General features: G+C 39.8%; 1 protein-coding gene across 2 annotated transcripts in view; it reads left to right on the top strand.

Moving 5' to 3' along the window:
* The first annotated feature begins 1,583 nt into the window (after nucleotides 1-1,583).
* DSC2 (desmocollin 2) overlaps nucleotides 1,584-13,838 on the top strand; it is a 30,908-nt gene continuing 18,653 nt past the window's right edge. For both annotated transcript variants that reach the window (XM_081150367.1, XM_081150366.1), the window contains exons 1-5: nucleotides 1,584-2,212; nucleotides 9,662-9,746; nucleotides 10,634-10,833; nucleotides 11,779-11,898; nucleotides 13,348-13,503. In XM_081150367.1, the coding sequence (XP_081006493.1) occupies nucleotides 2,144-2,212; nucleotides 9,662-9,746; nucleotides 10,634-10,833; nucleotides 11,779-11,898; nucleotides 13,348-13,503 (630 nt within the window). In that variant the 5' untranslated portion in view covers nucleotides 1,584-2,143. The remainder of the gene's footprint in view (nucleotides 2,213-9,661; nucleotides 9,747-10,633; nucleotides 10,834-11,778; nucleotides 11,899-13,347; nucleotides 13,504-13,838) is intronic.

Here is a 13,838-nt window from a genome sequence, read left to right on the forward strand (position 1 = left end):
TGTTTTAAAAAGTTTAATGATGAAACAAACAAAAGAAATCACCATTTTAATAACCTCAATCACTTACCTAGTGTGAAAGATTAAAATAAATAAATAAATAAGTTCTAATTGCTCTCCCACCCTTTCTTGGAATGAGGAAGACATGAACCACCCTTAAAGGCCTTAGAAGTTGAAGGGGAGGCAAGAGTTTGGAACGGTCCTATTGTCAAAGACTATGACGATAGCCTGAGTAAATTTCTAGAAACTGAAAAAACAAGTTTGCTTTTTTATGTTTTGGGAAGCTGCATTCTAGAGGTGATGATGTCAGCAATAGGATGATGTGTTTTGTGAAATCATTGCTTTAAAAAACACACGCACATGAGGGTTAAAAAATATGTAAAGAGGATGTCAACTATTGTCTCATGCTGATGACCCAGGCTTATTTTATTAGCAAAGATTCTATGATAAATTTTATGGATACGAAGACCACAAAACAGCTCATCCCGTGGTTGTTCACTAATAAAACAGAGCACGGGAATAATGTAGAGAGTAAGGCATGTGTTGTTTGACGTTACTTCTGAATTTAAGGATATGCTTTATATGATAATTTTGGCTTTGTGTTATTTGGATGGTAGATGTTTTTAAGGACTGAAATGGTGTGAGTGTCATGGTTGGCTTTTCAAACAGGTGTCTCCAAACTTTCTTGAGGAGGCAAACTAAATGAAATGGAACGGACAGGTTTCTCCTTTGTGGTTGGTCAGAGTTTCCTGGTTAAGTTAGTAATTGAAAAGAAGGGCAGAAGGATGACTCAGAGGGCCCTGCCATTGCTCTCTGAAGAGCTCAGAGCAGACTGCTTTTATGTCTTAATCTTCCAGGTTAAGTGCTGCGATAATTTGTCTGGTTTAAGTACATTTCAAATCAAAACGCAAGTTTTATCCCAGTCTTTTTTTTTTTTTTTCTCTCTCACCACAAACTCTGGTTTTGGTGGTAGGAAAGGAAGACAGAAATTTCCTCTAGATGTCAGGGAGTGCAATTTAGGCGATTAATTATAAGAAGGCCAGTGGTTGGCTTTAATTGTGATTAGGGATGATTTTGGAGAAAATCAGTAGCCCCCATTTTAGCCAACATCTAGGACCTCAAGCAATGCATTTTCGGTAGTAACCCCCTTGAGTTTATTTCCTTGTAGCCTGGATAAATATGCAGGGGTGGGCAAATGTAGGTTTACAGTTGTTCATATGGAAAATAACACAGTAATTAATAAATAATAATACAAGAATAAACTGTGTGTTTTGCGAACTCACAACTGCAAACCGACTTTTGCCAGCCCCTGTATAGAATATATAGTTGTCTTGAACTTATGGTAATTGTATCATTGCCATATTGGCCATGAAATTTCTAAAAAAACAAAAACAAAACAAAAACCTGCAAGACCTCAGAGAAAGGCGTGTGCCGCAGATGAAAACCCTGCCTGCACGACACTTGGGGGCCTGCAGTCAACTCACTTATGCAAAGAGTGTGTAAAATAGTCTCCTTGGGGCCAACCCTCTAACCCAGCTGCAGGGCAGCTGTGACATAAAAATCAGACGTCCCCAGCCGGCAGGCGGTCTCCGCGGGCCTCTGGCTGACCCCAGGGCAGGGCCAGGAGCCGTCCCAGAGGCGGAGCCAGGGCCGGAGCGAGCTCGGACCCGCGCCCTTTCCCGCGGCCCGCGCGCCCCGGGAGTGAGTCTTTGTAGAGTCACGGCTCCTGCTGGGCAGGGCGACCGGCTAATCCTCCAGGCGGACCGGGGCGGGGGGCCGACGGGCATATAGGTGACGTCGGCCGCTGAGAAGCACCGAGCGCAGGTGAAAGGGTGGCGGCCTGAGGGAGTTCCCACCTGCTGAGCTCTCAAAGAAATGAAGACTTAAGAAAGCACAAAGGAGGGGCCGGTCGGTGTGTTTCGGACGCGTCTGGAGCCCCACCCTCGGTCAAAGGAAAAGCCCCTTGAGTGAGAAGCAGACGCTTCGGAGAACCCGAGAAGAAAAGCATCTCTCCCCGCACCGGGCCGCCAGCCCCGCACCGCCAGCCCCGCACCGCCAGCCCCGCACCGCCGCCGCCCCTCCAGCCCGCCGAGCCCTCCCCGCCGGCCGCCGCCGTCCGCGCCCGCGCCCTGCCCCGAGCGCTCCCATGGCCGCGGCGCCGGGCTCGCGCTCCCGGAGCGGAGCCCTCTGCCGGCAGCTCCTCCTGACCCTCACGGTGAGTGGCCGCCCGGGCCACCGGCTCCCGAGCGGGGGCTGCCATGGACTGGGGGCACGGGGTTCGCTTTGGGAGCAGGGGTGGGTAGGGGTGGTGGGCGAGGCGCGGCTGAACCGTGGAGTTGGCTGCGGTGGGGGGAGGGCGGACCGAGGGAGGACGGCGACCTGGGCGCCCGATCCCGCAGGGGAGGGGAAGGGTGTCTCCCGCCGATGTTATCGGCGCTGGCGGGGAGCGGAGAGGCGCGCGCTGCAGACGCCCATCCGAAAGCGTGGCCTCCGGGCGCCAGCGGGCGGTGCCGCGCCAGCGCCGCTCCTGCGCCTCCCGCCAGCCGCTCCGGCCTCGGTGCGCGCTCGGGCGGCTGCGGGGTGGCCCTCGGGGCGGACGCGACGTGAGCGAGGCCCTCGGGTCTGAGAGGGCTACGCGCCTTGAAGGCGACTGTGTGTGTGCGCGTGTGCGCGTGTGCGTGTGTGCGCTCGTGTGTGTGCGCGTGTGCGCTCGTGTGTGTGCGCGTGTGCGCTCGTGTGCGCGCGCGCGTGTGTGCGCGCGTGTGTGCGCGCGCGCGGGCTTGACCCTTTGCTCCTGTACTCGGTAGTTGGGCGGGCTCTAGGTGAGCCTTTGTAGTTTCTTTTTCTTTTAAATTTTGGTCACCCTGCCAGGTTACCTTCCTTTTACTTTTGGAGAAAAGGATCAGCCAGATCTCTTCTCCCCGGAGGCATCTGGATTCTTCTGCCCCCCGCCCTCCTGCTTCTTTACCACTTAAAAAACCGCAGGAGCCAAGACCCTCTCCACCCAGAGCCGGAGCGGAAGGCAGGGGCCTTTGGGGCGGGACAGCTCCCCTTCCCGGCAGGAGAGGCTGGGACCTCACGGGGGCACCGGAAGGCACAGAAACCCCGCGCGAGGGAGCAGCCCCTGGGGGAGTTTGGGATCCGCTGGGCTTCCTGGGTCTCCTGGTTGGAGAAGCGTTAAACAGACCGGATCCGAGAGGGCTCGGGCCGCCGGTGGCCTTTGACGCGCAGACTCAGGCGCTGGGTGTCGAGTCAAACCTGAAGGACAGGAGACGAGCCAGGCAGACAGTGGGAAGATTCCTCCTGGGAGTGGTGGAACTGGGGGGCTGAAATACTCAAATAATTTCCCCTTCTCTGTCGCTCTTATCTTAAAGCGAATTCCTCAAAATTTTAAGTAATGAAATTGTAGTTGTTACTATTATTAGAACGTCTTTAGAGCTCTGTGGACTCTAAACCCTTAACCAAATTCCTGGGGCGCACGAATAACATAGAAAAGGCCAGGTGCACAGCCCTTTACAACTTTGGAAACCACGAATGGAATGATTAACGGTCCCAAAATATATAGTCGATGACAAAGGAATGAATTTTGGTTAGATTTCTAATAAAGTTGCCACCTCTGTTTACCCCACTGGTCATTGTTCTTTGAAGAAAAAGGAGTGATTAGTCACAAGCAATAAATAGCATTGCTTTGCATATACTTGCTCACAGAGCTTTCTGTGTTCATCTCAGATCTTTTTATTTTTAATAACTCCTCACCTGAGGACATTTTTTTCAATTGCTATTTTTTTTTTTTTTAGAGAGAGTGGAAGGGAAGGGTGAAGGGGGGCAGAGACAGAGAGAGAGACACATGGATTGGTTGCCTCCCACGAGGGCTGGCCAGGGCCAGGGCCAGGGGTGGAAGGTGCAACTCAGGTACCGGCCCTTGATGGGGAATCAAACCTGCCCTTCCCTTCTCAGGCTGACGCTGTAAGCACTGAACCATACCATCCAAGGCTCAGATCCTTTTTAGAAGGAAGTGGTTATAAGTGAATAAAGAAATTGCATAACTCCCATTTATGACCTCCCTTAGCTTCAAAGCAGGATTGGCCAGAAGTGGGGTGGAGAGATAAAGAGCACGAGGTTGGTTGCACCCCTCTTTCTGCTACATTTAAATTGGAAGGAAGGCCTGGTGTGAGGCCCTTCAGTGGTTCTTATGATCTTGGACATACCTCAGGAGAGCTCTGCCAGCCTCAGTTGGTTGGTGTGGTTGTGAGCCTCAAGTGGAATAGATGCAGAAAGACTATTTGAGCCCGGCTGGGTGTGGCTCAGTGGTTGAGTGTCTACCTGGGATCCAGGCGATCAGGGTTCGATTCCCGGTCAGGGCACATGCCCGGCTGTGGGCTTGATCGATGACTCTCTTATCATTGATGGTTCTGTCTCTCTCTCTCCCTCTTGTTTCCTCTCTCTGAAATCAATAAAGATATATTAAAAAAAAAAAAAAAAAAAGACTATTTGAGTAGAAGATATTTTTAAAGAAGCATGACTTTGGAGGATACCCTTGACATTTCATGTTCCCAGTGCACCCAAGGATTCCTTCACCGTTCCACAAGTCAGCTTCTCTCCACTTCCAAATATTGCCTCACCTCACACGTGTCTTAACTACTTGAACTCTGGCTTCTGTCTAAACACCTATGAAGCTTCTCTCTCTGAAATCATTAGACATCTTGCTTGCTAAATCCAAATCACTCCTTGTACAATTCCACTTTGTAGATTGTGTCTTTGTTCTTGAAATTCACTCCTCTTTTCTTTCCTGGCTGCTCAGAATCAGACTCCCTATTCTAGGTCTTGCCCCTAAAATGTTATACAGGTGTCTACATATACTAAATTTATTTTGCTAATTTGGATGTCTTCATTGAACAATAGGCCTTTATATCTCTCTCCCTACCATGATGTGAGATACAACATTTATCTTCCCAAACAATGTTGCTTTTCTTCTAGTGTCCTATATTTCAGTAAATGACACTAAGATACACCTTGTTCCTCATGTAAAAAGTCAAGAATCTGTTTGTTTTTCCTTCCTCACTGTTCCCCTCCCTTAATCCGTCATTCAGTCCCATTAAATCTACATCCAGAAATATCTCATGGGTCTCTTTATTGCTATCCATCACCTCTGCTGTTACTTGCTATTTGCTATTACAAATAATGTCACAACGAATAAACCTTTATATGTTATTTCATATATGGAAGGTGTATAATAGAATAGATTACAAGAAATGAGATGACCAGAAAAAAGTATAAATAACTTTGTATTTTGGTAGGCATCACCAGCTCCCTCTCCCCCCCATACATGTTGGATATGACTAGATAGAAAGCTTTTTTATGATAGCATATCACACCATTGAGGAGATATATACATATATGTTATACTATAGTATGTATATATCATATGAGACCACAGTACTTAATCTAGTCAGTCATTTGGCCAAAAATAAAGTTGAATCCATACCTCATGCAGAACACCACAGAAAATTCCAAACTGGTGAAAGATTTAACTATAGCATCTGACAACATACAGATAATAGAAGAAAACATGATAAATTTCTATTTAAATTTGGAGTCAAGAAGACCTATTTATGGCTCACATTTCAGAAGCCACTTATTAAAATTGAGAAAATCAATTATATTAAAACACACAGACACAAACACACTTGTCCATGGAAGAAAACTATATTAAAGTAAAAGGCAACTGACAAAGTGGAAATTTTTTTTTTCAGATCATATTTTCAAAAGTTAATCTAATATATAAAGTGCTCTTCTAAATCAACATGGACATGAGCATGGACATGAAAAATTCCCATAAAGTAATAAAAACAGCCCATACAAGTATTTCAGCCTCATTCATAGTAAGAAAAGAAGAATTTAAAACTACGTTGATCAGTCATTTCTTATTGGGCAAACATCCAAAAGTCTGACAGCATACTGTGTAGGCAAGAATGTGAAGAAATAGAAACTCTCGTAGATAGTTGGTGAATGAAAACAAAAAGTTACTACCATTAAGAACTGCATACAGTTACATCAAATGCAAATTGAACCTGTTTTATCTTCCTTTCCAATTTGTATCCATTTAACATCTTTCAGTTTCCACATTGCTTTATTTTTATTATTGAGACTTTTTATAGGATCTTTCAATATGTGGTAGGGCTAATATCTTTTCATTGTTTTCTTTTTCATAATTTTCCAGTCTATTCTTAATTATCGATATTTTCTTATGACCTTTTAAATCAGCTTGTCTAGTTCCAGAAAAAATACTGTTGGGATTTTTTTAGGACCATACAATTTATAACAGTAAAAATTGATATATTTATGTTGTTTATTTTCCTTTTCAAAATAAAGATATATCTTTGTGCAAGTCTACTTCTGCACCCTTCAGAAATATTTTCAGATTTTTTCTCAAATATGTTTTACATGTTTCTTGTTAAGTTTACTCCCTGGGATTCTATTTTATTGCTTTTGAAAATGATTTCTTCTCTTCCATTACATTATTTAACTGGTTTTATTTATGTGTATGAATACTAATGATTTCTATATTTTAATTGTTATTGCTGCTCTTTTACTGAAATTCTCTTGTTGTATTATAGCAATTTGTTGGTTGATTTGCTGGGGTTTTCCAGGCAAATAGTCATATCAAATGCAAATAGAGATTTATTTTACTTCTCCTTTTCCAATTCATATGCCATCCTCTTGCCTGGTATCCTTTAATGTAATGTTAACTGTAAATAACGACTTTGGAAAGTCTGCCTTCTTTCTGATATAGCGTGGCTACCATTTGTGCTTTCCCATTGATATTGTGATTATAATGCAATATAAAAACCATATTGAAGAAGTAGTTATCGATTCCTATTTTGGAGCCTTTTAAGAAAAATCTAAGAATGGTTATTGAATTTGATCGACTGTCTTTCAGCATCTATGGTGTTGATCACATGCCAGCCTTATGTTAATTACTGGCGTGAGGTTCCTAGACCAAGCAAGTGATGAATGTGTGTCACAGATCCATGCGAGGGCCAGTTTACCCCTACAATGAAGGCTTTGCCCTTGAGCCCCTGGTTAATGTGGGCAACTTTTGTATTAGATCTAAGGTGGACCTGTGTTTTTATTTCATTCTTTTCTAGCAAATTAAAAAAACCAGAGTAAAATCTTTTCAGATCAGAAGTCATTTCTGGTTACTACTCTGTGTCCCTGCTTCATCTTGTTTTTGCCTAGCAATTCCTTACTAGATGTTTTAGGATGTCTACAAACACACAAAAGTATTGGTTATTTTCAATTTTGACATGGGGGGTTTGTCTGAATGACCTAGCTGCCATTATTGGAAATAGAAATTGTTCCTCTGATCCATTCTTCACACTAGTCAGACTTGTCTTATTCAGATCGAAAGCTTCTTATGTAATTTATTTGCTTAAAACAAATCTTTGTCTTACTGTCTTTAGGAAATAAGATCCATATATTTTGTTCATGCTATTCCACACCTACTTTTCTGAATACATGTTAATCTTCTGTTCCTCTCGTGCTGTACGCATCAGCTATTCTGGATTTTCACGTTCAGGCCTGTCTCTGAGCCTTTGCCTATGCCATTTCTCTGTTTGGAACATTTAAACTCTGCCTCTTCTTGACATGGATAACTCGTAGCCACTCTTCAGGAGACCTTATCGGGGCCTTACACGAAGCTAGTTTCTCTGCTCTCCCACAGCACCCTGGACTTCCCTATTATAGCATTTACCCTACTTGACTGAAATTGCAAATATGCCTTACTCTTGAATTGAGTGTTTAGTGAAGATCATTTATTTCTCTGTGTCTGACACATAGTAGAGATTCAATAAATATTTGCTGAATGCATGAAGGAATGGATGCGTAGGACACTTACCAAAGTATTGTCTTAATTCATTCTTGCCTTTTCCCCTGTTTTTACCTTAGTCCAAGTTGCCATCCACCCTCTTAGATTCCTCCTATAGCTTCCAAACTTGTTTCCTTCCTAGTCTATTAGCCACCAGAATGATTCTGTATAAATGCTTGTCAGATTATGCTTTTCTGAATCTTCTAACTCTGATGCTACTTCTCTGTGCACTCAGAATAAAGTCTGCACTCCTTCGTATGGCCTTTTAGACCCTACGTGATATGCCCCTGATTGTCTCTTTAATATTGTCTCTTATCACTCTTCCCTCACTGTGCTCTACTATGATGATGACCTTCACTTTGTTCCTCTCCGACACAGGTACAGTCCCCTTCCAGGGCCTGTGTTCTGGTTTTGTCCACCTGGAAGACTCTTCCATTGGTGAACTGGTTTGCTTCCTCATTTCATTCAAGCTTCTGGCCTTCCCTTTGTCACCTCTCTCCCTGTCTTATTTTTCTCATAACAGTTATCTTTTGGCATTATGTGACCTTCGTGCATTTGTGTATTATTTTTTGTCTTTCATCATAATGTCATCTCCATGAGGTCAAGGACTTTGCTTTGTTCATTGCTGTAGCCTTTGAACACTGCCTAGCACCTAGTAAGCAACCCCTAAGTGTTGGTTGACTGAGTAAGTGGATGTACGCTTTCAGTCACCTTGAGCTGGAATCTCAGTCATTGGGCTCTACTGTTTTCTCTCGACTATGCAGCCAGTGACAATTCCTCTCATCTTTTAATTTTCAGTTCAAATACACTCTCTTCATTGTGTCCATCCCCTGTTTCCAAATGAAATATAAGTCCTGCTTTACCTGATTCTTCATATGTAATTAAAATTAGATAACGGTTCTTTAATGTGTATTGGAAGTCAGTTTTTTTAATCCAGATTTTGCTGATTTTAATTTATGTTTATAGACTTTGTAAGTAGTGATGTAAATGTTAGTTTTACCTATCTTGCATTTGGTCAAACCATAGAAGAAAAATTGTGAATCTTTCAGAAGCATCCGTTGTAAAATTTCAGAGGGAACAGAATTAAATTCCAGTGTGTTCAAATATATATTGAATTGGAATTGGTTCACCATAAATCACTAACTCATTTTAAAAAATTAAGTAAAATATTTTCTGAAATGACCTTAACTCTCATTTATGAGAAGATGCGCCTTCAAAATAAGTTTGTATTTCAAAGTCATGCACTTGTTCCCGTGAGGTATTACATAAATACTTTCCAAATCACTCGACAACAATGAGTTAATGCTACTCTTTAAAAGCACTGGGGTTTTATTTAGGCTATTATTGATTTGGTACCACAGCTCATTTGGTCACTTGACAATTGAAACATGTTGCTGGCTCATTAAACTTGTTTTTGTTTCTCTTTTCTGTTTACACACCTGTGCTGCCTTCCTAATGGTTTCAGTGCTCTCTTGCATAGCTTGTTATTGGTTCCTCAATGTGCCTACTCAGTTTGGGAAACTACTGTTGACTTTATTTTATAGAATAGGAGACGAGGCCCGAGAAGGTAAGGAATTCTCTGAGTTTACCTTCTCTGTGAAGGAGTGAGCCATGACTCTTAGTTTATTATTTTATTCTCCTCGATAAATTTTTTTCTGATTTTTTTAACTCCAATGTAATTTTTTATGTTATTTTGTTCATTATATAAACTGATTTATAGTTATACAAATTTACAATTTATAGAAACTATATGTACATTAAAAGTATTTTTTAATGCATAATGAATTGATTTTTTAGATATTAACATTTGCCTGTGATGCCTGCAAACAAGTGACACTACATGTTCCCTCTGAACTAGAAGCTGAAAAATTTGTTGGAAGAGGTAAGGATTATGTTAAATATGCCAAAATGTGTAAAATCCTAATTTTTATGATCTTGTAAAATTAGTGCAACTTTTGGAGGGGTAACTGCACTGAAACTAAGAGTTAGAACTAATATAGTACATTATCATTTATAATGCATATGGTATCAGTCCAATGAAAAGAATATTGTTTTTTTTTATTGAAAAACATGATTATAGGAAATAGACAAAATGTCTACTTTGAGTTACAAAATTGTTAATATTTACATTAATTGAAGGATATGGTGTATGTTTTAACATGTTTCTGTGAAATTGAGAAATAGTATTGAAACTGTTTCTTAAGTTTAATTGTATTGTTTTTAGATTTTTGTCCTAAAACATTTTGGTATCTTACTGACATTGACTTTTACATACTGTTTTTTCAGTAATTATTTTTTTTTACATAACTCAACTATGTAAGAAAATCAGACCAATGAGAATATAGAAAATGATGATTATTTAATAATAGGCATAAATAGTTCAATACTATCTTAATTCAATAACTGCCCATTTTAATTTTCTAGATTTTATATAACTTACTTCAAATGTACTCATTTCAGTTAATAAAGAAAAACTTTTTTTGGAGTTGGTTTAAATATTCAAACAATGGTGTTTGCATGCCTTTAGTTCAAGACAAATGTCTCTTCTTTAAAAGGATGTAGTACAGGTATTAGAAGTGATGTATGTGTTATTTGTGTTTAGCACAACTTGATCATAGAATTTCATATCGTCTTTTCAAAATGAAACATTCACAAGTGTCAGTGTAGTTAATTTTAAGTTTTGCCCCCCCATTCATATATTATTATTAAAACTATATATTGGTATATTTTACCTTACAAACGATTGCTGTGTGTATTTTTTTTTTACAGTTAACCTGAAGGAGTGCTTTAAGTCTGCAAATCTAATTCATTCAAGTGACCCTGATTTCCAAATTTTAGAAGATGGTTCAGTCTACACAATAAATGCTGTTCTTTTTTCCTCTGAGAAGAGAAATTTTACCATATCACTTTCCAACACTGAGAACCATGAAGAAAAGAAAATACATGTGCTTTTAGAGCATGAAACAAAGGTATACCAAACTACAAAATGAAGTATAATGAAGTATTTTCTTCAGGTGTAACTAACATTACCAGGGAAGATGTGGAATCAGAAAGGATATAGGATAGTTTAGCTTGAAGTAGAATGAAAACCACGATACAATTTCATGTGTTTAAATGGAAGGGATTGTGCAACGTAGGTTAATTAGAGGTTGTAATTCCTTTTCCTTTGGGACATAAAAAGACAACTTGAGATACGCTACAGTGTAAGAGCTTGAGATTAGACACAGAGGAGCATCTTTTGATCTTTACTGTAGAACAGATTTTTAAAAACAAGTGTTGAAACTCTGTATCTGAAGGCGTCATGTTATCTTAGACAGCATAATTTGTAATTTTAGGAAGTAGATGACTATTTTAGGTTCAGGTTTGGACCTCACCCATGCTTATTACATTGTGACACCCAAGACAAAAGTGACTTCTGTTCAACCACTGGCCATTACTCACTGTGCCAGTTTGAGAGTGGTCACCACGTTTCTCTCCTCCTTCGACAGAGATCTCTCTGTGGGTTCCCTGGCTCTTCCTAGTTGTTGGTGAGTGGAAGATGCTTATACTAAACTTAGAGGGGCATATAGTCTACTTATTTTTCTCTCACATCTCTCCTTCCATGTTTTTGCATGGCAATGTGGCAAAAGTCATTTTTTTTTTTTTTTCCAGTTTTGCTTCTAGACTTAAAATTTCATCTCTCTTTCCTCCATATGCCCATCAAGTTATTTGCTCAAGAGGACTGCTTCGTGATAACAGTTAGGGCAGTTATTTCTTCATTATCTTTCTGCGGTGTTGATGTTTCATTTTATTTTCAAGCACTATCACGGTCATACACCTCCCCAGCTAATCCTCATGAGAGGAGAAAGATGTGTTAATATTCTAATGTTTGAGAATAAAATGATCGTTGACTTTATTTCTTTTTCTAAATTGAGGTACTAAAGCAAAGTCATTCTAAAGAAAAAGTTCTAAGACGAGCCAAGAGAAGATGGGCTCCAATTCCTTGCTCAATGATGGAGAATTCCTTGGGTCCTTTCCCATTTTTTCTTCAACAGGTACAACTTACTTTCTTTCCCTTGTGAAGGTCTATGGTTTCTACCTTTTTTTTTTTTTTTAATTTGGACAATGAAGTATTTACAAGATAATGGTGTATGGCTATATGAATGAATGAGTATGTATACCATATGTTTAAGTACATAGGCATATATAGATATCTTTATACTTACATGTACTTTTTTATACCTACATGTACTTTCATGCAAAAGCCATTAATAAAACTGTAAAACACATCTAACACTCTCAAACTCATGGCTCCTTAATGAATTTTCATGCCAACAAGGGTATCATAAGGCCTGGGTATAGTCTAGAAAACTCCCAAACATCATCTTCCATTAAAAAGGGTGAAAATTGCTGATAAAAGGCCAAACGTCGTGAAGGGGAAAGACACATACATCTTTACATCTTTCTATTGCTTATTCCTAAGTCCACAGCTTAAATCGTACTGGATCCACATTTTCTCTCTCCCCCTTTCTTTCTTTTTAAAAAACATTTAGTGGAAACCTTAACAAATCTCTTTGCCTTCTTCCACCATCAGTGCCCACTACCACTCAATCCATGACTTGGGTTTCTTTTCCCTCATTTTTGAAATGGTGGGAGAGAACCCTCCTTTACATTCCACCCACAAATTCAATGCAGTGAAGACAATAGCACATTAAAGTTGAGGAAGAAGTTCTTAGAAAATAACTGTGTTAATCATCCTGATGTATCGTCAAGATCTCACCAAGAGGTGGGAAACAACTTGGAAGAAACTTGCTTTTGAATCAAGTACCAGAATATTACACTTGCCTGGACATTATGCCATTATTATTCCCATTATCCACGCCTCTCCCCCCAACACACAAACTCAGCTCCTATAATAAAGAAGATGCTGACAAATAACAAAAACTAATTAAGGAAAATAATTGCTAAGTTTTTACCATGCAGGCAGAACATTTTAAATGCAATATCTCAAATATATCATACAGGGTTGGTAAATGTAGATTACAGTTGTGAGTATGCAAAACAGCATTTATTCTTGTATTATTATTTATGAATTATTGTATTATTCATTTGTCTTACAACTGTAAACCTACATTTGCCAACCCCCTCTATAAAATAAAAATTCAATTTCTTTAAAAAAAAATGACAACAAGATAATTTTTCATGCTCAGAATACTTTGTTTTCTAGGACAGGAAAAGCCTTAGATGTTTGGTCCACACAGGTATCATTTAGCCTTTAAGGTATTCCTTAGTTATTCTGGAAAAGTAAGATGCTACTACATTATTTTCTTCACGCCTTGCTCTTGAAATTTCTCAATTATCAGATGTCCTTATTCTCTCGTTGCTTTTTATTCATACATAATAATAATAATTTCAATAAAAATGGCAATGTGATTGTATAAATATATAGATGAAAGTTTTGCTGAATAAAAATTTGTCTCATGTATATAACATCTACCCTCTAGGTCGAATCTGATACAGCACAAAACTACACTATATACTATTCTATAAGAGGCCCTGGAGTTGACCAAGCACCCTTGAATTTATTTTATGTAGAGAGAAATACTGGAAAGCTGTTTTGTACTGGTCCTGTAGATCGTGAGCAGTATGACTCTTTTGAGGTAAAGTCTAAAGTTTACATATTATATTAGTAATTATTAAACTTGGCTAGTTTGTTTCTTACTCTCAATTCATTTGCCCTTTTCTGTTTTATGAGTTTGTCACTGAGGCATCTGATAGCATATACTTGGCTTGAGGCAAAAAGAATTTTATAAATTCTATTAGAAAGTTCTTGGTATCATAGTTTGACTGTTTGTGGTTTTTTGTTGGTTAGTTTTTCAAAAAGATAAAAGAGTACCACTTCAAAACCATTTATTTAGTTGAAAGAAAAGATCTGTGAGTCTCTTTATGGTAGAGAGAGAGATGGGAGGTAAGTGGGGTTTAGAATTAGGCTTCA

The sequence above is a fragment of the Miniopterus schreibersii genome, assembly GCF_964146895.1.
Source record: "Miniopterus schreibersii genome assembly, chromosome: 10".
Lineage (NCBI taxonomy): Eukaryota > Metazoa > Chordata > Mammalia > Chiroptera > Miniopteridae > Miniopterus > Miniopterus schreibersii.